Genomic DNA, 25,790 nt, shown 5'->3' with positions numbered 1-25,790 from the left:
CAGTAGCAATCCTGTCAGTAGTAACAGATATAGTTTACCTTTGGTTCGTCTAGAAGCTGCTGTCGCCATAATATCTTGGAGAGAAGCGCTGGACAGTAAAGGCGGCGGCGCTGGCGGTTCCTCATTTCGTGGTGGTATCGCTGCATGGTAGAATATTGTTTAATACATAATCTATATCTCGGCGGAGATAATACACAGAACAGGATCTAGCAAAGCGGACCCCGGAATGAATGGAGGTTATGGTATTTTTTTTTATATTTAATTAAATTTAGAACAATACCAACAACTTTTTCAACTCACGAATAAAAACAAGGCATATGGATACCTTTGTCAATTTCGTAGACAATCTTGTACATTTTGAATTAATGGATATTGGCTTATTTATTCTGAGCAGTTGTAAATCAGCACACAATAACTAAATACTGAGATACCATGTTGGTATATTATGTAAAGGTTGAAATGGATATAAAAAACTTCTTAAGATTATAATATTTAGGTTGATCGAATCTTCAGGCTTATGTAAGTCTGCTCAACGTGTTCAGACCTATATTTTCATTTGATTCAATCAACATAAAACAAGTACAACTGCCGTATAACCTTTAAAGTTGAGGGAGTGATTTTAATCAGGAACACATAAATCTATCAGGAATTCTATAATAGTATGTCCTAATCCAAACCACACAAAGTAAGCAGTGATGCTCAATACACAAAGCTGTGCGCTGCGTAACATAGCTTCCAATTCACCTACAGGTTCAAAGCTACATTAACACTACATCCTGACAACCAGAAAGCATTCCTTAAGGACCACCACCGTCTACCTCCACCGAATGAGAACAGTCAAATCAAACAACACGATTATGGACCATCTTACACTCAACATAGTTATTCACGTCACACGGTTCCGGTCCAACTTACGTAGCGGGCGCTGCGGCGGAGGGTCGTTCAATGATCTTATAGGGTGCGACAGTCTTTTGTGATCCAACGTCTTCCAATACGGCTTGGGGGGCCGCGGCAACGATCCAGTGTTCGTCTCAATCTGAGGCCCCTTGTGCCCTTGACCTTGCAACGAAAATTTCCGCAGCTCCGCAGTTTTTACGTCTATACGTGGTGACATTCGTTCCAGGTTCTGGACTATATCGGTAATTGTACCACCACCCTTCTTACTGGAATCTGTCGCACTGGGAGATCGAGATAAAGATATGACAGACTTGGTGATGCCAGCCATCTCCTTAACAATATCATCAGTGTCCTCTGTAACTATTGTAGGGATTTTAGCTTTCTCTGCCTTTTCCTCTTTCTTCGGTCGTTTTGGTTTTCGCGGCACTTTGAGCAACTCTTCTCTAGTGATTACCGCAAAGTCATCTTGGACTTTGTTTTGAGTGGAGATTTTATCATCATCAGCTACATTTTTGCCAGTTTGGTAAGGGAATGTCGGTTCACCTATTTCTTCATAGTAATTCTCTTCAGAATATCGCCTAGATTCTAAAGAATGGAAGGGATTAGTGGTCGTAACAGGAGCAGATAAAGGTTGGACTTCCTTTGGTTTTACTTCAAGAATTTCTGGTTTAGTGAAAGATGTTGGCGACGCGTTAATTACAAAAGGAACGTTTTTCATAGGTTGATAATACTGATTATCGATGAGGAATTCTGGAGTCTTGGACAATTTCACTACTTTTGGTTTAATCATGTCAGCAGGTTTGGTTGTAATTATGTTCGGCGAAGGAGTTTTAGACTCGGGTAGACTGTCGTTAGATCCAAAAGTCTTCCAGGATAGGAAAGGTAAGTTCTTTGCTTTGGTGTTTCTTTGATAAATACCTTTTCTTTTCGGTATTTCGCCGGGTTTTGGCGTATCAGTTACAACGGTAGAATTTTTATTTTCAGAAGAGACTTGATCTATGTCATCATAATAAACAGTGGTTTTGTTGTCTTTTCTGGGCTCAATTGCACCTGGATGCTTTGCACTTGCATTGGGCGTAAAAAATATAGGTTGTATTAGAACTGGACTAATTATAATTGGCGATGGCGTACGATCACCACTGTTATTCACGTAATTCCCGTGTATTATTTTAATGGGAAGGAATGTTTTAAGCCTCTTTTCAACAGTTTTGGTATCAACTTCATCGTGTGCTGTTTTAGCTACTTCTTTTGGCAGATCTTGGCACACAAGGTCGTTAACTGTATTTATTTTTAAATGATAACACACATTGTTGTCTAGGTGAGGTTCAGGATTTGTAATAGTTTTAGAAAGTTTAGTTTCATTCTCAGTAGTTACTTTTCCATTAGCTGTATTTACGAATTGAACTGGATTTTCCTTTTCCGCTTTAATTTCTTCGATAATTTTCGGAATTGAATTTGTTTCAATTTCATCAGATGAAGTCTTATTCTTTTGAGGAGTTTGTGTCTTATTTACTTCCACTTTATCTAAAACTACTAATGGAACATTATGATCCACAAGTTTTGGGGAATCATCTTTGTCGTTGACGTTTTCTGCGATAGCCAACTCCTGTGATCCTAATCTAGCTTTTATGGTGCTTTCATTGATCTTTTCCATATTTTTAAAAATATTTTGCACGACTTCACTAATCGATTCAGATGTAATAGGCTCTGCCTCTTCATTGATACTTGTGGAGGGTGACCTATGGTTATCAATTAATCGTTGTCCACTAATGGATGAATCGGAATGGCGTTTCTGAGAAGTGGAAGATTTCTGCCGATTGTCAACAAGTGGTTTCATGTCACTAAACCTCCGCTTTTGAACTACAGATTTTACTTCACTATCCCTTCGGCTCCCAAATATAGACCAATCACTATCTGACGATTCCGAACTTCTATCAGATTTATTACTTTTATTACACGAATCGGTATCTTTGAACAGCCTTATTACTGGTGAGGATGACCTACGACCTTTATTATTCCCTATGATCCTGCCCAAAGCTGATTTAAAACTAGATTTTATATCTTCGTTAGCTTTTTTCAAATCTTGTTCTACTTCATCTAGAGTTTTATCATTAACAACCTCAATAAAAATATCTGGTTTGGCAATGTTCTTTTTTTCATCAGGATATGGTACTGGAAGTATAGATTCTGCCTTGACAATGGGCAATTTAATAAGATCTTCTTCTTCCTTATGTTCCTTAGTTCTAATAAAATTGTTAAGTAATGTTGATGAATGTATAAGAGCTCCTTCAGTATTTATTGGCATAATAACATGTTCTTTATCAAATTTCTTAAAATCTCTATTTTTCTCAATAGGAGATAAGAAAACGCTGTCAGAGCCTTCAGTGAATAAAGACATTTCACTATAATTATCGTGCAGGAACTCTATGCTAGTAGCCTCTTTTAAAGCATCTTTGAATCCATCTGTTTTATGTAAGTTATCGGCACTAAACGATTTAGGTTTACCGTTATACATACCAGAAAGACTTCTACTGAATATAGTTTTATCTCTTGGTTTATTTGAACTGTAGGATTCAGATTTCGAAACTAATTTAACAATGTCTGTATTTGGGTCAATGATCTTTATATCCTCACTTGTAATGCTTGGTTCTTTTATTTCTGTTGGGTCTTCTTCTCGAACCACATCCAAGATTTTTTCTATTAATTTCTCATCTTCAATAGAGGAATTGACTTCTAAAGCATCTTGTCTATTTATTTTAGGGAGATCAAGAGCATCTTGCCGTTTAAAGTCTTTGTCAAAGGGTGGTAAAATTGCTTCCGCCAGTATTCTGCTGTTGAAATCATCGGAGTTGTCTGAAGAAGTGACATGGCTTTCATCGTCATTCGTTTCATCCATCGTCACATTTTCAATTTGAATCTTAAAGTCCGGAAGAATGGTATCTATATCATTCTTTGGTTCTGGTACACTATTGAGTCTGTAGAAAGCTTGATCTACAATAGATTCTTTGGTCGGCGGATCGGAAACACTGTGTACCCTAGACAAATACCGAGTGCATATACTTTTGAAGATATCCTTTGAATTTTCCCCTTGCGAGTCCAACGAATCGGAATCTTTAGAGAGTCGTTTCTCATCGTCGGAATAGTTATGAACGCTATCCACTGATCCTGACTTGTTAACACCTGTGTCGGTACAAAATGGGATTAGACATGTTGAATTAACAAATATTCACGATTTTAAGTTAGTTTTATGATGTACGGTTACATTATTGCAAGCTTCAGAGCCTTCATACTGTTAAAACTCTATCGCTTTTAGTACTTTAACAGTCTCAGTATTTATTTTATAATTTACAAGTCATATATAAAATAAAACAACTTATTTTGGTTAATGAAGGCTCTAGAAACACAGAATTAGTGCATGGCAACGCCAGTTAATTCTGCAAAAGACAGTTTTTTATCTTTAAATTTAATACCTATATCATGCAATCAGTTTTCAAATTATTACTTACACCTATAGATTAATCCTTTGAGGTTTTACTAAAAGCCAAAAAACTTTTTGAATAAATTAACTCTTTTTTGGATTTTAATATAATCTTTCAAATACTAGTCAAAGAAAAGTGTCAATAAGATAAGATATTTATTGCATTCCTGATATTTATTCCAATACAGCTACAAGTGGACAAAGTAATCCTGGTATTACTTCAATTTTGAGATTTATTATTTGTTACGTGTATTTCAATGGCAGTATAGATAGGTACAAGTATGAATATTGAAGGTGGAAGTGGCTGGATTAGTTCGGTATCAAATATCAGTCAACACTCCACCTATATGACCCGCGATTCAATAGACTCCCAAATAGACCTTTACTTGCCACTACGCTTTTGCAGGACACGTCACCGCTCAACATCCATGCTGAACTCAACTTCTACAATAAATCTTCATGCTAAAATTCCACTAAAACCATGATTCCCTTGTCCACTCAGACCAGTTGCTTCAACTCTTCAATTCACACTCCATCTATATACATCATTCTACATCACCCCATGCATCCTGGCATGCCTCTTACCTTTCATGGAGTGTATCTGGTCCTCCAACAGTCGTATCCTGTCCCTGGACATCTTGTTCTCGGACACGAGTCGTTCTAGTTCTCTTTGGGCTTCGGTTTTAAAGTCGTTGGCGACGCGGACCGTCATTAGAAGGTCGCTTTGGAACTGTTTCCATTCTGCCTCCTGTTGAAGTTTTGGGGTTTTAGATTATGTGACATCAATGTTTCTTTTTCTATCGTGTGGGTTTTTGAGGTGAATTACCAACCTTATCAACCCTAGTAGTAGCTTTCACTTTACTTCCCAAGTTTGTCGCCACTCAAGGCGCGGTATAGCACTCGCAGTCAGGCACAATAGTTAAACAGTTAGGTAGATTAATTTCCATGTAATGTAGTCCAACTTACGTCTCTCTCGCGGTCGCGCTGCAGCTGCGTGTTCCGTGCACGCGCGTCCTGCAGCTGCCGCTCCAGGTCGGCCGCGTGCGCCAGCGCCTCGCCCGCGCGCGTCATCAGCGACAACTTCTCTTCGGACGCTACCTGCACCTGAGATATTTACACTTTTTAGAAACATAGTTAGAGGCATACTTTAACTTCTTTCAACTGACATTTCCAGACACAATCGTTAAACAGTGGGATTCGGATTTTAAAAGAGTCTTACGACTTTAAAGCACAACTACCAACCTATAAACCCAATTTGCAGAGACCACTCGTTGATCGGAAGGGGAATCCAGCATATTACATTTTGAGTTGGTAAACATTCAAAGCGAAAAGTCCTTAATTAAATCGAACTCGAAAGTTTTAGAGAAAATAACGATATACATAAAAAGAAAAGTAATAATAAAAGTAAATTACTCTAATGATATGTATTAGTAACGGTTTAAAAACACAACTATAAAAATGTAAAAGTGTGTGTTTGTGTGTGTGTGAGTATGAGTGAGTGTGTACTGTGTATGTGTAGTCCCTTTTCCCTGGCAGTGTATTTTTGATTTGTATACTTATCTTTATCTTCTCTACTATTGTACTGCACTGTTTTGGGAATAAAGTTATTCTATTCTATTCTATTCTATGTACCTGCATCTGGGACTCGGTCACGTTGTCCTGCAGCGTCTTGAGCTCGGCCTGCAGTGCCGCCTTCTCCTGCCGCAGCTGCTCCAGCTGGAACTCCAGTTCAGAGATCGTTGACTTCGCGTTGTTGCGGGACACCTGGAGGAAGCGAATGTTGAATATTAGGGTAAATGTTATTCATCTAAAAAAGCAATATTGCTATTTGATGTTTATTGACATTGCGCACTTCCCATTATATGCGAAAATTACTAATTGCAATATAGCTTTTTTAGATGAATTGCAACATTGTGATCATTTTAGATCCCGTGAACACTGGTTTTTTGCCAAAATTGCATCGAATCCTGACGGATCACTTGGAAACTGCACTTAAGGTAAATTCATAACACATTTGTGCAACTCTGATACCGGGGTTCGAACTGGGGCTACTCTTTTGAGAGGCAAGCCTGAGCAACGTGTTCAGAATGATAAACAGGTGAATTGAATATAGTGTATCAGCCGCAAGTGCTCACGAGCGCGTCGTCGTGCAGCTTCCTGGCGTCGGCGTGCGCGCGGTCCAGCTGGCGCTGCGCATGCGCCAGCCGCTCGGCCAGCGCGTGCGCGCGCGCCGCGTGCGTGTCGCCGTCGCGCCGCGCCGCCGCCAGCGCCGCCTCCGCCTCCGCCGCGCCCTCCGCCGCGCCCGCGCGCTCCGCCAGCTGCACATTGCACGCACACACATACTGACTTACTAACGAACACCGATACAACTGTACAATGGGCGCGCCGACAAACGTTCGGGGGTCGGGACTAGAGGGACCAGGAATAAAAAGCCCACGCTAATTTGCGATTCATTCAAATAAGCTGCGATTTGACATTTGAGCATATAGTAAATGTACAATGCCAACAATTGCTTCAAAGTGCCGTTTTTAGACCCCAGGACTTCTTACCAAATCAGCTGCTAGTCAAAACCGGGTAAGAGAATAGAAGAAGACTTTAGCTCGCATCGGAGTGGACGCACCCTCGAGTCGACAGAATTGTGACAAAAGTGATGATCTTTACTGGCCCAAACGCCTCTACCGACCCACAGTGAAGCAGCGCGGTGTAATATGCTCCATACCCCCTCCGGTTAATTAAGGAGAAGGCTGTACCCTGCAGTGAGATGTATAGGTTGTAACGCACACTCTAGATTAATGATTTTTACAGCCAATAACTGACTAACACGAAGCGGTAGATCGAATCTTATATCAGAAGCAGAATAAATAATCATCATCATCTCCATAGCGTCATCGCGTTTTCACGGGGTCCACTTACCTAACCTGAAGATTTGATAGGTCTGATTTTTTACAGAAGCGACTGCCTGTTTGTCTTCGAACCCGCGAAGAGAAAACCAAATAAAAACAATTTTGTCTTGTCAATATGAAGAGATCTGAAATATTCACCAACCTTAGCCTTAGCAGCGTCCAGCAGGTCGCTGAGCGTGGTGAGCTGATGCTGCCGGGCGGCGGCCAGTTCCCGCGCCGCGCCCGCCTCCGCCTCCCATTGCATCTTCTCTGCTTCGGCCCGCTCCAACGTACTCTCCAACGTTCTGCCACAATTTGTATTTAGTATAGACTTGAAACAGCCTTCGTGGTTAGAGCGTTGGGCTCAGGTCCGAGTTCGATTCAATTCCCGATGCAGACATTGTCGAAATCACTTTGTGAGACTCACTATGTGAGTCCTTTGTGAGTCCATTGCAGGTTTGAAAAAGCAAGATAATTGCGTGCTTCGGAAGGCACGCAACCTAACCTAACCTAACCCGTTGGTCTCGGGCTACTAGCCCAAACACCCCCAGCAACCCGCAGTGGAGCAGCGTGGTGGAGTATGCTCCATATCCCGTCCAGTTGATAGAAGGGAGGCTTGCGTCCAGCAGTGGGGCGTATAAAGGCTGTTTGTGTTATGTTAAATGACTCGAAAATGTATGAGTAGACCAATATTGGTGCCAAGCCATACCACTTCATACAAAAATCTCATTCTTATCGTGTGCTGCCTCAAACGCGTAAGTCCGAGCGAGACAAATAATCCTTAACGGCTTACGTCCATTTAAGACAAAGATATACATTGAAGTTAATACTACAACATACCTGACTTTTTCAGCTAAGTTTTCATTTTCTTTGGTTTTCTCTTCGAGCGCGGCTTTCTTCTCGGCGAGGTCTGCTTCCAACTGCTCTTGTTTAGATATAAGATGACGTCGCTCCTCTTGTGATAGCTAAAATGACATTTATTCAGTAAATATTACGATTACTTGATAATGTACTGAGTAGAACTGCTCGTTCACTTGAGCGCAATCGGAGTTTGGAGCCTGAGAGGTGAAAAAAGCCACATCGAAGCGATTCATCAAAAGCAATATTGCAATTCGACAGTTGCGCAATGCCAATAAATGTCAAAAGGCAATATTGCTTTCTTAGACGAATTGCTTCGATGTGACTTTTTTAAAACCACTATACTGCGGTCACTATCCGCTCCAGACGTTGCCATGGTATGGTCGGTTCGCTCCGATTTCACTGTGGTGGACTCACAGCTTTAGGAATTTAAAGGATCACAGATTTAATATTTTATTTTAAAATGCGAACGAGAGTAAGATTGTGTATTATATTTTTTTTAGAAATAGATGAAGTATTTTTTTTTATGTAAAAGGACGCCACACCAGAACAAAAAAAGTATAATTTTGTTTTCGCTTTTATTTAATTTTGTATAAACTGCGATATCGTAATATAATTTATATTATATGATTAGGTTTTGTGCCGCGTACCGTCACACCCATCTCGATTAAGAATACTAACGACTGTGAAGGTTTAAGTGAATAAAAAATGTGTACTATTAATTATGTTTCTAAAATATTTGATGAAAGATATACACATGTGGCAGACTAGTATAATTTATAACACCTAATTTGCTATGGCATCGGGAACACATATTACAAAGATACTGTTACCTATTATTAGAGGTTTATATGATGTGAACAAGCTGTAGTATTGCACGGGGAGGAAAGTGTCCCTTCTATATACGGTATTATTCTTTACTAACTTTTGCCCGCGGCTTCGCTCGCATTAAATTGGGGTGTACCAATGTACCAATTTTTAGCTTCCTACCTTGAAACTGCGAAAAGTCCCATAAAAAAAATCACCCCTTGAAGTGGTTGGAGGCAGATATAAAAAAAATATGCACGATTTTTTTGTTAGTCACAAATAGTCCGCATACAAATTTTTTGTTTTCTACCTTGAAAATTGCGGGTTCCTCCATACAAAGTTCCACGCCCATTTTGAAAGTCACAAAAAGTAGCCTTGTCACTGTCCATCCCTCCAATTTTCCCCACTTAAAAAATCACGTCATTTTTTAGCTCAGTTTTCACATTTATTATATTAGTGTAGTTAGTAGATTCTATAAGATTTACGCAGAAAATGACAGGCATCTAGTTCCTAATAAAATTGTTAATAAAATAAAATTCTTCACTTACACGTCTCCATACAAATAAATGGCAAAAGATTTTTTTTTTTCAACGTAATCAAGGAAACACATGTTGAAGGTCAGAATCTACCTAGATCCTACGTCTGACGTACGAGTATGTTCAGGACTTACTATAAGTACCTTTAGCACGGCGAACAACTGCTGGTCCGTGTCCCCCGACATGAGCGTCTCCGGCTCCACACCCTCGCGGAGGAGCAGCTCTTGCAGGGTGTCCACCTGGAATATACTTATATATTAATTTAAATAAACCAGTTGGTAGATCGCTTGCCTTTAACTTTAAGGTTGCAGGTTCAAATCCAGCACAGACCTAAACCAATGATTGTCGAATTTGTTTTGGAATTCATGTTGGGATCGTAAATGATTATCAACGTGGTCAGCGGTGAAGGAAAACATAGTGAGGAAACCCACATTCCCGAGAAATGCATTTTCGGAGGTATGTGATCTAACCTGTATCGGGCTGGTTTAAGGCAGTCGCTTCTGTAAAAAACCCGACCTGTCAAATCTTCAGGTTAGGTAAACGGACCCTGTGAAAAACGGGAGATGATGATTTATTTAAATAAACGGCCTCTCTGGTCCAGTGATTGCGAGTTGGATTCACAATTCGGAGGTACCGGGTGCGAATCCAAGTGGGAACATAATCACAAAAAAAAATTGTGATCCCAATATTGGTTAGGAAATTACAGGCTGATCACCAGATTGTCCGAAAGCAAGGTGATCCGAGCTTCGGAGGGAGGAGACTAGGCTTCGGCTTTAATTTCGTAAAAATAGGCCAGACTTGGTTTCAGCCTAGTAAGAATTGAACAGCAACGCAACAAGCAACGCTGCAAGCATAATGGGTACGTTCGGGCGGGGCTCGCTTTCCGGAGGGCTTTTTGACGCCTGATATGGTATTTTTTTTATATATTTGTGTACACTTCTCATCAAAAAAATCGAAACACTTCCGTTTTCATTGTTTCTGTCCGAATTTAACACAAAAAAGAATTCATACGATGAAAAAAAATACATAAATGTATAGCTGGCAGTTTGGCCATTACAGTAATAAGCGAAAATTCTAAATTCAAAATTAGAATTTCATTTGTTTATCTTATAAACGAAATGAATCACTGTTTTGAGACAAATGTGTGTTTAGGGTTGGAGTACATTTAGCGTTTAAAAACTAAAAATTGGCGCCTATCCTTAAACTTTTTGTTTTTTATTTCAATACTGTGACTTTGGGACGTCTGAAAAAAGGTTTTTTTTCTAAAACGTATGGATACTTCGCCCACAGAAGCCGCCCAAGTTGTGGCATTGCTGGATTCTGGCCTTAGTCAGCGTGTTGTGGCTGCAAGACTGCATCTAAGCCTGTCATCTGTTCATAGAGTCTATAAACGTTATCGGGAGATTGGTTTGTTCACGCGCCGTTCAGGATCTGGCAGGAATCGGGTCACTTCTGAGCGAGATGATCGATTTATTGTAACAACTTCTTTAAGAAATCGACGCCTTAACGCTTTTCAACTGCAGCAGCGGCTTCGTGTTGTACGAAGGGTGGCTGTAAGTGACTCTACAATTAGAAGAAGGTTGAAGGATCGTGGACTGGTACCGCATAAGCCAGCAAATGGGCCGAAATTAACTGCAGACCATCGAGGAGCGCGCCTTAACTTTGCACGTGAGCACCTAAATTGGTCATACCTTCAGTGGAGCAAAGTTCTCTTTTCTGATGAGTGTAAAATTATGCTGTATGGTAACGACGGAAGGAACAAGGTCTACAGAAGAGACGGAGAACGCTATGCACAATGCTGCATTGAAAAAAAGGTCAGCTATGGTGGCGGTTCGTGGACGGTTTGGGGAGGAATCAGCGCCGACGGTAAGACAGAGCTTGCTTTCGTGTCTGGGCCACGTCTGCCTGCACTAAACTGTCATCGGTACGTCGAAGAGTGTCTCGAGCCTCATGTGATGCCCTATGCACATTTTATTGGCAACGGCTTCATATTCATGCACGACAATGCTAGGGCTCACACCGCGGGCGTCGTACGAGATTATCTTAACGAAGTCGATATCTCTATTATGGAATGGCCAGCAAGAAGCCCGGACATGAATCCCATTGAACATCTGTGGGATGAATTAAAGAGACGAATTCGAGCAAGAGATCCTGCCCCAGAAACACTTAGCCAGCTGCAAGATGCAATCCAAGAGGAATGGGACAATATACCGCAGCATGTGATCGTGACTCTCATCCGATCGATGAAGAACCGTATGGAAGCAGTAATTAGAGCTCGGGGAGGGAATACAAGTTATTAAATAAACGTTTTTTAGCTTTTTTTTTCATTTACGTGTGTTGTTTTATCCATTTCCTTTATACTCCATACGGAATAAAAATGACTCATTTAACAAAATACGAAACCTATGAAAAATTCATTTAAATTTAGAACATTAACATTAAGATTTGATAAGCTCATATTACTCACTATTAAACGACATTTAACATTTATTCCTAAATGTACACATTTTTCTGATAATCCTGACAAAACGTAAACTTGCAAGGTGTTTCGATTTTTTTGATGAGAAGTGTATTTTGACGTATTTAAGTGTAAGTTTTTAATTTGACTGTGTTATATATTTTATTAACATTGTAACTATAATAAATAAATCATACGAGGCATGCCTTTTAAGTTCTGTCGTTTGCATATTTGGCGCCAATTTTGAATTTAGAACAGTAAGAATTTGAAATTTGTGAATCATAAAAAAAAATCGATGACTTGGCTGTACTATAACAAAAGACATAGTATTATTCTTTATTCTATGGTATGACCCACCTTAGTGCGGCTGTCCTCGAGCTTTTCAGTCTGTCGGCACAGCGACTCCAGCAGCACCTGCTTCTCATCAGCCAGCCGCTCGTTGTCCGCGTGAGCGTCCGCCAACTGTGTCTGTAAATCCGCCAACTCTGCCAATGTCGCTTGGAGTTCTTCGCTTGTACTGGAAACATAAAAGTAACGTCAATTACACGAACATATTGGTAACTTTAGATAGGAAGAGAAGGTTATTTCGCACAACAGTGAAGCGGGCCTGATGACATTTGCAGCGCCCGGGCCTGTGTTGACCTTGAAGAGCCTTTTTTACTAAACGTCAAGTCGAAAATTTTCTATTGTATTTGAATGGAAAAACTGTCCCAGTGACATTATCAATAGTTATCATATTAGGTTTCTATTTTTGTATTAGCATTTTATAAATTTATCTTTGATCCAGTGAAATATCCCTATAACCCCCCCGGTAAAATGCCCCGGTGACAGGCAGAATCTTCCCAACTTCCCAAGAGGCCTTGATGAGAGGATTTTTTATTATTTTCTCTTTAAGCACGGGTAAGATATATCAAAATCATTTATTAGACTCATCATTCATCATCATCATTTATCATTCATAATCATTCATAGGAAAATAGTTTTTCTTTTTCTTTTTTGTCGTAGCTTTTAATTTTATTTTTGTAAGTTTTCGTGTAAGTACTATTTATTTTTTTGTGGTTTATAGTCTCATCTTTTTTATTATTTGTTTTTTGTATACAATCTGTTTTATATATTCTTTTCTCGCCGTTAGGTTATTCTGTAATACTGTGTTCCTTTGTGTGTATAAATAGTTCTATCAAAATATTCTCACGTGGTGTATTCAAATCGAAAGCGATGTCACAATGTATGTGCCTCTACCTGTAGTGGTGTTCCTCCATTTGCAAGATGCGGTCCTGCAGACAGGCGACAGAGACCTCGCTGAGGGAAGAGGACGAGTGCTTGTCCCACTCCGGGGTACTCGCCTCGCCACTGTCACCCTCGCCCTGCGAAGGAAGTTGTATCTTCAGCAGGGAAAACTTTCACAGGAAACAAGAAGCAAAGAAGGAAAAAAGGTTCAGGGTCGGTGTGGACGCTCTCAGTCTAATTAGGGTAGTTTCCAACAAGTCAAATCAGTTACTTTTTACTAAACGTCATAACACGAAACTAGAAAATGCAACCTGGGACGTCATAGAAAACGTGACAAAATTTCGAATTTATTATAACATTTTTCTTTATTAAAATTCATAAATAAGTTAAAAAGAAAACGTTTTTTTCACCTTCAGCTCTTGTCTTTATTTAGTAATCAGAATTTCATAATTCATCTTTGACCGAGGAAACTACCCAATTGCCGGTTAGGACACTGACAAAATATAAAAGTAAGTGTGCAATCAGGTCAGGTAAGCGCACTGTTTAATAAAAACGAGATAAGAGCTGAGGGATGAGTTTCATATTTTATTTGACGTGACTTATTGCAGGTTTGCCGCAGATGGCATTAACTACTTGGCCGGAATGAGTTTGGACAATCCAATCCTTACATTATGCGCGAGCGCAATGGAGGCGGGCGCGGAGGAGTGCATGCGGCGCGGCGCGGGCGCTAGCAACAGCTGCCGCTTCTCGCTGTCGGAGAGCGGCGAGTGCGCCACGCCGCGCAGCCGGGCGCGCAGCGCACCGTTCTCGTCGGCCAGACGCTCCAACGCCGCTTCCTGCTCTGAAGACACCGACTGGAACAAACAGATGACGATGTCTTGTGAATGTACATACATACACAACACCACGCCTGATCACGCCTATTTCCCGTTGGGGTAGGGAGAGATCACGCAATTCCACTTACAACTCTCCGCTCCCCACCAGTGTCTGAGCTAGGTTTACCTCACGCCCCGAACATAGTTTGGACTTTAATCGTATGGTGACATACGTCACACACACAGATGCGCGTATTATTGCATCTCATCCTTAAGGTGATGCGTTTTAGTCAGCTAGGTAACGCTGCGTCAGTAGATGGCGTTACTTCTGCAGTTTTCGTATTTTTTTCCATTTATTCGTTTAGTGTTGAGTTCTGACCCAGTGAAATGTTAGGTGGCGAAATCTTACATACATTATCTTTAAGTTAAGCTACAATTTTGAAGTATTTACTGAAGATATCATATTGAAACATTACATCAAAAGTTGGTGTCATTTCAATTTGTGTACAAACACGAAGCTGTCACACACACATGCAAACTAGGTTAGCTATTAAAAGAGATGCATAATTTGAAGTCTACTTCTAACTTCTAAATGGCGCATTTGGTAAAGCAGTCGCCGCCATTCTTAAGGTTCACGGTTCAAACCCAAGTGCATGTTTTGATTGTTTTTACTTTTTGTATTTTTTTTTACAATTGAATTTGGCGAACCCGTCTATTTGTTACGGAATTTTCAAAAAGTATCACTTTTACCAATAATATTATAATTATACAATAATGTACTTTGCACTAAAGTACCTTCCGTAATTTCCGTATTTTTTATTTTGTAAAATTCTAACAGGCATTAATCGCATCAGTGAACATGCGGCTAACTAAAAAACTACTGAACGGATTTTCATACGGTTTTCACCAATGAGTAGAGTGATTCATGGGCGTGCTTTAGGGTATATAATTTATACAAGTATTTTTTTTGTATAAAATGGTTCAAAAATGATGATGAATGTCAAACATAATTATCGTTACAAATATAGCCGACTTGGAGCTTTCGGCGAAAACGCTGCCTGAGCCCATTGAGATATAACAAAACAACGTATGGTTGAATTGTTCCTTTTTTGTAGGTCTACCGAAAAGTCCACAATATGTCATAATAATTATATTGTGTATAAAGAATTGTGTATATGTATTGTATGATTTTACAAATAACGATCACAGTACAGTAATAATAAGGTAGATTTTTCCTAAATTGCGTCGGTTCAAACTTTGTCGCATCGCGTTTGAAAGATGTAATAGCGCTTCAGGACGTCCCGCAAGCACGGCGCTGATGTCGTAGTATCCGCCTATAATTATTATGACTTGTCATTTAGTTCCAATAAAATCCGCGGGACTTCATACGTATGTCAGTGACAGCTGGTGATAGCATGCGGGACAATTAGCAGCTAATCGAATTCCATGTTGTTTTCGCGCCCGGTCCAGACAACTTGCAGCGCATTTCTGGACATATATTTACGCGTGGTGTTTATTGTTAGGTTAGTTAGTTCAGGTTAGGAAGTCTTTTTTTAACGAGGACGTTAAAAAAAGACGAGGTTGGGACGTATTGAAGTAGTATTTCCATATATACGCGGCCTGAAATGGGCTGTTTCGGGGACCTGAACTGGTTGCTGTCGAACTTATTATCACGTTTTCTTGATTAAAATTCATAAATAAGTCAAATAGAAAAAAGAAAAAAGATTTTCGTTAGTTTTAGATCTGTCATGATGTCTGTGATATTTGTTTATTATACTTACATAAGAATTTCAAAATTTATCTTTTTTTTTTCCCAAAGGGCAAGGCAAAGGGAACTATGCCCATACAGCCATGTCTTATGTTTTTTTTTCTTGATGATGATTAATGAAATGATGAAACCTAAGCCCCCACCCTCGGAGCAGACTCCTACTCCGAACCCCAAACGAAGTAAGCGGCTTGTTGGCGCAAAGCGAAAATAGATAGGTACACTTTGTTTATTGAATATTCCGATTTAATAATACTATCGGGAATGTTTTCCGACTAACTTAATGTGATCATAACCACAAAACAATACTTCGTATTGATTATTTAGATTATTCAATGAAGAAAGCAACCTTCCCGTTCCCGGTCCCACCAAAAAGTCCGCGGCAAAGAGAATATAAATAAATCTGTATGTTGGATGGAAAAACAATTAATTATAAATGACTACTATTGGACTACTATTGGACTACTATTTAGGCCGGCAAATGCAACAACTTCATTTTTGATTTGGTTTTTCCCGAAGGGTAAGGCAAAGGGAACTATGCCCATACAGCCATTTCATTTTATGTATTGATTTTTTATTATAATATATGTCCTCTTTTAAAACACGGTACTTACCCATTATTTAAAAATGTTTAAATAATATGCGTTATTACAAAAATATTTTTCCAATATTCCTTTTCTCAGATTGTAGTATTTTTAGTTTTTTATTTATATTTATTCTCTTCATACAAAATCTCTTTATAAATTGTCACTGACATTCTATTACACTTGTCAAGTAGTCAAAGCCTTTAGAGAAAAAAAAAACTATCACGCACACAAACTAACATTGACACCTCTACACGCTCAGCAAATACACTGTAATCTGCACCACTACAAATGTAGAATTGATCAAAATTGAGGGTCTGAAATATGGTACTTCTCGTATTCGGACCCTAAATTTTTGTTAGTTTGCGAAAATAATACACCAAAATATTACTATTTATCGGTTTTATAACAATATTCCTCTAACCGTTTTCCTGTAGCACTGCATCAACTTTTGTATGGAAAACGAATCACCTTAACATGATAGACTATAATAAAGTCTTACGGTCCCAAATCGTTTTCAAATTAAATCCAGCAAATTAAAATCTCATTGTTGAGAAAAAGATCTTTAAAAGATTCATATGATTAAGTGTTGGTTTGTGCAGCGTGCAAAGTGTTAATGTGTAGAGCTAGTAAGTCCTAAAATTGTAATTGTTCTATGTTCACCTTCAGCCGGTCCAGTTCTGTCCGCAGCCGTTCCGCTTCAGTGGCGCGCTCCAGTAACTCCTCGACTCTGGTCTGCAGCTGGGCTCGCTCCATCACGGTCGCCTCCAGTTCACGCCGTAAGGACTCGATCTCTCGCACCCCTGACGCCAGCGACGCCTGATGAAATAAGTTAGGGTGTAATTATTTACAACACCAATATTAATCTCTAGATTTCCAAATAAGAATTAAAATTTTCTTCTCTTATTTTACAACGCGTGCATGAATAATTGTGCGTGCCACCTTACGGTATTTTTATTCAAATTTAATGAATTCAAATGTGTAATGACATAAAATTGGCACCTTAGGTATATTATTTCCTATCTGACGTAGTTACATGTCGATTGCTTAACGAGTAAGTAGAAATCATTGGAAACAGAGGTTCAGTTAAAAATAGTTTTACTATTAACTTCAAGTCGCAATTGCAGATTTTGTGCTAATAATAGGTGCATGGTTGGACTTACCTCAGATGGTATTCTGGGTCTGAGATCGACCTCCTGGAAGCCAGGCATGTGTTCAGCGTTGAGCGTCACGGGCAGGCTCACGTACTCCTGGGACGAGCGCTCGTCCACCGACCCCAGCTCCTCCGCGCTGCCGTATTCCCCCCGAGCATCCTCGAATTCCCCCTCTCTCAGCTCAGGGTCCTCCAGCACGGCATTATTGTTCCCCAAATCCTTCTTCTTGTGAGCCTTATGCAGCTTCTCTTTCGACCCAAAGATCTTCAAACTCTTATCCCTCGCTGGCGCAACTTTATGGTGCTTCGAATCGAGACTGGATATCGAGGGGGCCCCTTTCAACGTAGTCTCTTGTTTCCCCTGACTTGGCCCTCTACGGAACAACGATTTGAATTTCATCATCTTGACAGCTTATTTCTATTTCATTGTCGTTTCGTTTCATTCACTGATCGATTTAGTTTGCATAGTTCGTTTCTAACGGTCTGTCGTCTGGTGCGTGACAGGAATTAGTTAATTAAGTTGTAGGCGAGCTGGTGATGTATAAATTTAGTTATTTAGGTCCCACCAGCAAACTTTATGTTGTGTGGTTTTGAATCTCATTGCTTTGCAATACGACGCAAAACATATCTTGTGACAACTTTTGCTGATGGAAATTTCTGAGAAATGTGCGTTTGTTTATTTGGTTTATGAGCTGTGGCGTTCATAAATAGTGTTTAAGTTTCCTTCTTAATTTCGTGAAACCCAGATGTTCTTTTTTTCAAATATTATGTTCAATATAAGTACTCATATACGAGAGATAGAGACGCAATTATGTTCTAGATTATATGTATATGTATAGGCCTAGTATGCTTCATTCATAGATTTTCACTTTCATCAACACGTGGAATTGAAATTATGTTAGGTACTCTTATCAATCTCCCGGAGATAAGAACAGGTAGTAGTACTAGTAAATACTTAATTAGACGGGAAATAACAATGTTTACATAAATGTATAAAGATACGAGAAACAATCTCCTTTACAATGATATCCTATATTCAAATATACTCTATAGTCTGTAATAAAAATGCGAATAGTCGATTAATTAAGGTTCAAAATTATTTACCTTATCAATAATATCGATATGGAAAATTGTACAATTACATTGATTCATCGATTATAATATCAATCAAGTTTTAAATATAATCGACACCAGCGCCACTACCGGTGGATAATGTTACTAATTTTACGATATGATTGCCAACGGTTGGCCATATCATGAAGTAATCATGCATTTAGTTGTTCATACCGTTAAACGTATTGTGTTTATTGATCTGGCCAACTACATCATGATGTGGCCAACAAATGATATTCTATTTTATGAAATATGACCATTTCATAAAATGGTCGAACTCATCATGAAATGATCAATTCTAAGATCTGGTTACGTCATATACATTAAGTTATGTAGATAGTGGCCCCGATTCCTGCAGACACCTCTTAATTTTATTTTAAGTTATACCTGTCATTTTCTTATCCGTCGAAAAGGAAAGAGACAGATGATTGTCAACAAGTTTTTTTTAAAACGAATGGATAACTAGGACGTGTATTCCTTAAATTTTATGCCTGTCGATTAACCGTCGCTTTCTTTTTTAGCGAATAAGAAAACGACAGGTATAACTTAAAATAAAATTAAATGGCGTCTGCAGGAATTAGTATAAGTTAATATGTTATAACTTTTCAAATACATACATACATACATAAACTCACGCCTATTTCCCACCGGGGTAAGCAGAGACTATAGAATTCCATTTGCTTCGATCCTGACACACTTCTCTTGCTTCATCCACATTCATCAATCGCTTCATACACGCACGCCGGTTCAGAGTAGATCGTATTGAACTTTTCAAATAAAGCGCAATATCGGTTGTAGTGTCGTTACACGCCGTCACTTGTGATAAGATGCGCCGCGAACACAGTTTTACAGAGACTGGTTGTCTATTTGTTATACGAGGTCTATGCTCCTTTACATAATCACACAACCTGACACATCAGATTTGCACGACATGATAATCTCGCAGCCGACAATCGTATAATTAAACAAATAGTACACTAGAGACTATGATCGCATGTCATACATACTCCATTTAAACAAGCGAGATATCAACTCTATGAAAGCTAGGTAGGCAATATTGGAAAGCAAATGTTTAGATAATTTCACCTACACCAGTAGTATTATTCCTTATTCTATGCCTACACATAAGTCTTAAAATATTAAGAACAAAACGTGTTACTGCTAGGCACAACGCCTACTTGATGGAAGTGCTACAGAACATAAAATATCTATTCTACTAAGTACTTTCTACAGAGACTTAAGAACTGTGTAGAATATTTAAATGAAACGAAAATTGTCTGAAAGATTGAACTGGCTAATTGTTGGTTGGCTTAAGAAACCTACTCAACCTACAACTTAATTTCATAGGTCAAAGATGAATTCCACAATGCTAATCTAGAATTAGGAGCCAGTCTAACATCATTTTCACTGAATTATGAATTTTAATTAAAAGTAAATAAAATAAATAAAAGCAGCAAATAGCATTATTTTTGTTAATTATTTATGTAATTTCGTGTTTAGTTAATGTATTTAATTGTAATATAAAATTAATAAAGTTTTAATTAATAGCTATTAAAAGTAACATAACAAAGAGGACGTTTGACCAAGTTTATTGATGACGTCATACGTGCGTATTTCTGTACTAATTCCTAGGTTGTAAAGTAAATTTGCCTAGGTTGTCCTCTTGCCTATTTAGGTAAGCATGACATTCAAAACTCCTTACTATTTTGATCCCAAAACCAATTGCGAGCGTTCGAACAAAACGCAACACCGCGTGAAATCTTCGCCGGCGACTAACCCCTATTGAAAGTGCACACGCATTTCGAATACAATTACCGTTACGAAGCTCGTCAATTTAGCCCATAATCCCCGGCGGCGGGCTGCGGACATGCATCGATATTCCCCTCTGCCCCTGGAGTAGGGCTGTGGGTTTACCCATCATAGGATAGCTAGTTAGTGGCCAATGTGGACGGATAGACAGCTATAGACGTATAGACAGCTTCTTCTTCTTTGCGAGTCGATGGCGATCGATACTAAATTTTCCCTCCGGCGCCAGTGGTCTACTTCTAAAACTGTCTATTTCGCATCATTACCCACTTCTCTGTTTGACTACTTCGCTAACTGCCTACTTAGCAAACAGTCTGTTTCGCATTCCGCCTACTTTTCAATTGAACTACTTCGCAAACTGACTACTTTTTTCTTTAATGTCATCTTCGGACAGTTAATAACATAATAGCAATAGAATGCACATTCGTTACCTCCTTGCTAGAGGAAATTACTGGCCACTTTATTTAAAACTTGATTGCTGTGTTCCATCATTTTTGTCAGTAAAAGATACGTTATATAGAGCCAGAAAAAAAATTCTAAATACCGATCGTTTAATATTTTCAAACATCCAGGAAGTTTACGTTCCTGCGGTTTGGAGAAGAAATTTTTAATTTGTGAAGACGGTGATATAGAAAAAATTTTAGTTTTCTCTACACCCTTGGCGAAAAAACAGATAAAGGGAATACCTGGCAGATTTTATGGTGATGGCACGTTCCGTTGTGTACCGTCACCGTTCTATCAATTATACACTATCCATTTTGATTTGGGTTCCACGATTGAAAGTGTTAACGTGAAACCAATTATTTATGCGATGTTACCTAACAAAAGTGAAATAACATATACACGCTTTTTTGAGATCCTAAAAGAAAAATTAAAGGTTGAGACGACAGATTTCAAATGTGATTTTGAAAGTGCGGTTATAAACGCTGTGCAGACTGTTTATCCACAATGTAAGGTAACAGGATGCTACTATCATTTTCAAAAAGCCATTTGGAGAAAGTATAAGCAATTAAAAATACAAGGCCATGGTGGACGAAAAATGGTAAGATGGACCACACACTTGCCTTTATTGCCGTCACATTTAATCAAAGAAGGGTGGAGGGTTATTTTGAATAATGTCCCAGAGCTTACTAATCCGATTATGGAGTTCAAAATTTACTTTGAATCCCCGTGGCTGAGAAAAGTTTCTGCGGAGATCCTGAGTTGTGCACACCAATTGCATCGTACAACAAATGTTCTAGAAGGTTGGCATAGGCGTCTCAATGCCAGGATACCTAAAAAGCCAACTTTCTTCTCATTTGTTCATAAACTGCGCAAAGAGGGAAAACATTTCGATTTTCAAATTCAAAGATGTTTGTTCCACCCTTTGAAAAAAAAACCGCAAGAACTGTGATATACAATTTGATCAAAAATTAGAAAAACACGTGTGCCAATTAGAAGCTAACGAAATAACAATTATAGAATATTTACAAAAAACTGTTTATATGCGATTAAAATTTAATTAGTGTTTTTAAGTTTTTCTTTGTTATTACATTACAATTTAAGTTTAATTTCATTTTAAGTTTGTTTGGTAAATAAAAATAATACATATAATACAAAACGTAATGAATAATTTTCTATTTATCAGTACTTTGTTCGTTCTTTGACAAGTAGGTAGTTTGCGAAGTGGTCTCTTTGAGAGTAGGCGGAATGCGAAATAGACTGTTTGATAAGTAGGCGATTTGCGAAGTTGTCTCCACGAAAAGTAGTCAAAATGAGAAATAGACTGTTTGAGAAGTAGACCCCTGGCGCCGGAGGGTAAATTTTTGCTGACCAATAATTGGCCACGCTTACGGCATTGTCAGCTATAGAGGCTATAGAACGTCGAGGAAGAAAGATTTAGATAAAGATAGAAAATAATAGGGATCGGGTGATTGGCGATTGTTGCCAGAGTTTAAACAAATACGATTAGTGTATTCGCGCGAGTCTGGAGATCTGCAAAACATCAACAAAATCCCACGTTCTTACCGCGTTTATGTAACCGCGACACTGTTGCAAGTGCCATGAAACAGTCATCCCGTGATCATGGCACTTGCAACAGTGTCGAAATATCGGGAGTCTCATATCCCTGATTTAAACGCGGCAAGAACCCGTTATTATGTGTTTTGGCGAATTATGATAATAACCGCGTAAACTTAAAACAATGTAAAATCTCATGCTGCTCAGAGAAATTCTAGACGGGAGTTGCCAACCGCACGTGTTCCCCTCTGTCGAACGTGAACGATAGGTTCGTCTTTTGTTATTTGTGTGACAGTTCTGCTTTGTTATGCATTTATAGAGACTTCAATTATAAAGCTGCGATATTCATAGCCAGCTTATAATCTATCAATCATCATCATCATCTCCCTAGCATTACCTATCCCATTTTTCATGGGGTCCGCTTACCTAACCTGAAGATTTGACAGGTCCGGTTTTTTACAAAAGCGACTGCCTATTTGACCTTCCAACCCGCGAAGGGAAAACCAGCCCAATACAGGTCATGTCACATTCAATGAGTCTATATTTTCTTTTTTTTAAGTATGTTATCGCCCTAGACATGTGATTTACTAGTAGATAACAGCAGCCCTACCCCGCATGCAAATAGATAGGGGGGGCCCACCTCCTAGTGGGGTCCGTACTATACCCATCTAACTATAGTTAGACCTTTTTAATTTGATGAAGGGTGTTGCCCGTTATATTGTCCTTTTGTTTTTGTCTCATCACTTTGCAGGTCGGGCAGGGCGTGAGGGCTGTTTTTGGCATATTTATTACCTAATTGACGAACGAGGGTTAATTTTTCAAACAAACTTGCGGTTTTTTTTAGTAGATATAGGTAGTATAAAATACAATAACAGGGACTGGTTTATTGACCAATATAATAACGTATTGTTATATGACGTACGTGGTCATTTTGTCGTTGTCTAAGATATAGTCAGAACGATATGAAACATGTTAAATTGAACAAAGTTTAGTAAAAAAATATAAATAAATAAACTACATTACTTACTTAAACTATTTTACTTTTATACTTAAAGGTTGCCTGGAAGAGATTGCTACTTAGCAATAAGGCCGCCTATTGTGCTCATTCTATATCTCTTTTGTATTTATAAAGTATTTGTTATGTTATGTTAAATATGTGTACTGCATAATATCATATACTCAGAGGTCCCAGATAATACACATAATATATAAACAAAACGTAAATACTCGTCGATCGTAACATTACTTATCACAGAATATAAATTCATATTATCAGTGATATGGTTTATCTTAATTAACTCGACCAAATGGTGTATGATAGCGCTTATTTTGAATGGCGAGGCCGCTTTTACGAGTAATGTCACGTTTATCCGTCATTAATACGAGGTACTTCGCATGGCCGCTATATACGAAATGTCAATCGCCATTTATTACTAATTAATGCAAATTTAACGTCGAACCACTGTAATAGTACGAGGGAGACAATCCTTTATTTAGTGCTATTACCAATTCAGAGACTCTTGGTTTTGACGACTGGAAGAATCCAAATGATATGAACTTGAGAAGAATATTTATTGGAGATAGGTTTGAGAGATTCCAGTCCTGATAAGATTTTTAAATGTCTGAACAATCGAACTTCAAATGAAAATGATTCCGATTTCCACAAATTAGCTACGTAAGTCTAAAATAGCACAGCTATTATTTTTAGCTTATTACCATTAAGTTAGAATCAAATGACCAGTGAAAAGACGATAGACAACCGTAAGACCATTTACGTAAGACCATCTTCGATAAAACGCATGTCACCATCCAATTATTTCCGATTGAAGGTTAGACTGAATCAAGACGTTGCCACAGCCATATTTAGACTCAGCAAGTCAAGAAAAAGTGAAAACACCAATTATACGTTCATGTATAAAACGAGACATTCCCAGAATCGGTTTCATCTCGAATATTGAATGGAATGAAAGTTTGCTGCGTACATGTCTAGTAATAATGGTCCAACTGAGAGACATTGACATGCAAGAACGAATTGGAATCAATTTGTAACAGCTGGAGTTATTAAAATCCTATAAGAAAATATCTTTCGGAACGCAGTCTACTTAGGTCAAATGTGTAAATTTTGAACGCGCCACCATAGAAATCTCGCGGATTTCAATGCTATAATATCCATCTATAGGGAAGGCCCGTGCCCCAGCAGTGGGGACGTTAGTGGGCTGGTGATGATGATGATGATATTTCTATGCAGATTCTACGAAGCAACGCCAGGGTTGCTTTACTTTCGTGACACGGACTCTACGAACAATGTATAGAATAGAATAAAAATCGTTTATTTTAGATATAAGTAGGTACAGGTACACAGAAGCAGTGAACATAATAAATAAACCTTATTTCTAAAAAGGGACGTCAGCTCAGCAATATGTTGTGACACTCCGACATTGAGGGAGTGCCACAACGCTGATATTCAGTGGTGCCCCAAAAAAATGCGGCTCTATCATCCACTTCTAAGGTCGGGTCAGTCATATCTAAACTCTTAACTTCCTTGTATATTTAGGTAACTTATACATAGCTCTAAAGTAATTCTTATTTTAATACCACGTACAGAAGTAGACCGCAGATGGTCTATGCTACTTTATTAGGACTAGTAGTGTAGTGACGCGCACTGAGGGCTCCGACCCTAACCACACGCAACATTCTTGTGGGTTTTTCAAGGTGACCGTATGCAATGACTATTGTATTATGAATCTTCCATTGATCCTGTACTGAACAGAATAAAAATACTACAAAAAATAATGTCATAGTACTTAATACATACACAGTTTAAAATTCGCCACATACAAATTTGAAGGTATAAAAAGCATCGGAATTAAGAATTCTTATACAAAAATTCAATAATAGAAGCTTAAGATTTGTATCTTTTATTTTTAAATCGTTCGATTGAGAACCGACGGAGCACGGATCAAGCAACCAGCCTGTGTCGGCCAGGTCAACGGCCGCCGCGGCCTACTGAGGTCGCCAACTTCCATATTAGAACCTAGTATCACATTTTATTGCCTTGTTTTCAATTCTAATAATACTTCATTATCATTTATGCAACCATGACGTCACGACTATTCATGAGGGTGAATTCGATCAAGTGATTGCAGCTAATTGGCCAAGGGGATCGTGGTCTTTGGGGGAGATATAGGTATGTCCCCTTTAGTAAAGCTGAAGATATAGCTACCAATAAAAAGACACGTTCAGTTCCCCGTTTGAAGGGGCATAGAGCCCCCAAAATGTCCAAACTAGGACGGCCTGTGATTGGCATCTCAATTTTGTTTCAAAGAGAAAGTTTATTTGCGAGATAGTAATAAACGTTCGATTATCTGAGATAAAAATCGGTGTTCATTTTAAACGTCGACGTTTTTTGATGT

The 25,790-nt window shown here is 38.7% G+C and overlaps 1 protein-coding gene across 17 annotated transcripts in view; it reads right to left on the bottom strand.

The window, feature by feature from the left end:
• LOC126375973 (uncharacterized) overlaps nt 1-25,790 on the bottom strand; it is a 70,969-nt gene that overhangs the window by 7,074 nt on the left and 38,105 nt on the right. For 6 of the 17 annotated variants that reach the window (XM_050023082.1, XM_050023083.1, XM_050023084.1 and 3 more), the window contains exons 2-15: nt 17,471-17,991; nt 16,971-17,126; nt 13,812-13,997; nt 13,156-13,280; nt 12,274-12,433; nt 9,593-9,697; nt 8,098-8,222; nt 7,421-7,562; nt 6,511-6,693; nt 6,008-6,139; nt 5,342-5,479; nt 4,961-5,123; nt 916-4,077; nt 39-140 (exon numbers count right to left, since the gene is read on the bottom strand). In XM_050023082.1, coding sequence (XP_049879039.1) covers nt 39-140; nt 916-4,077; nt 4,961-5,123; nt 5,342-5,479; nt 6,008-6,139; nt 6,511-6,693; nt 7,421-7,562; nt 8,098-8,222; nt 9,593-9,697; nt 12,274-12,433; nt 13,156-13,280; nt 13,812-13,997; nt 16,971-17,126; nt 17,471-17,863 — 5,272 coding nt within the window. In that variant the 5' untranslated portion in view covers nt 17,864-17,991. Of the gene's footprint in view, nt 1-38; nt 141-915; nt 4,078-4,960; nt 5,124-5,341; nt 5,480-6,007; nt 6,140-6,510; nt 6,694-7,420; nt 7,563-8,097; nt 8,223-9,592; nt 9,698-12,273; nt 12,434-13,155; nt 13,281-13,811; nt 13,998-16,970; nt 17,127-17,470; nt 18,118-25,790 lie in introns of all 17 variants that reach the window. The other 11 variants (XM_050023073.1, XM_050023077.1, XM_050023078.1 and 8 more) reach the window with 5 other exon arrangements.

This window comes from Pectinophora gossypiella, chromosome 20 (assembly GCF_024362695.1).
Source record: "Pectinophora gossypiella chromosome 20, ilPecGoss1.1, whole genome shotgun sequence".
In the NCBI taxonomy this organism is placed as follows: Eukaryota; Metazoa; Arthropoda; class Insecta; order Lepidoptera; family Gelechiidae; genus Pectinophora; species Pectinophora gossypiella.
The sequence above is the reverse complement of the archived record's forward strand: the minus strand, read 5'-3'. Positions and strand labels throughout refer to the sequence as shown.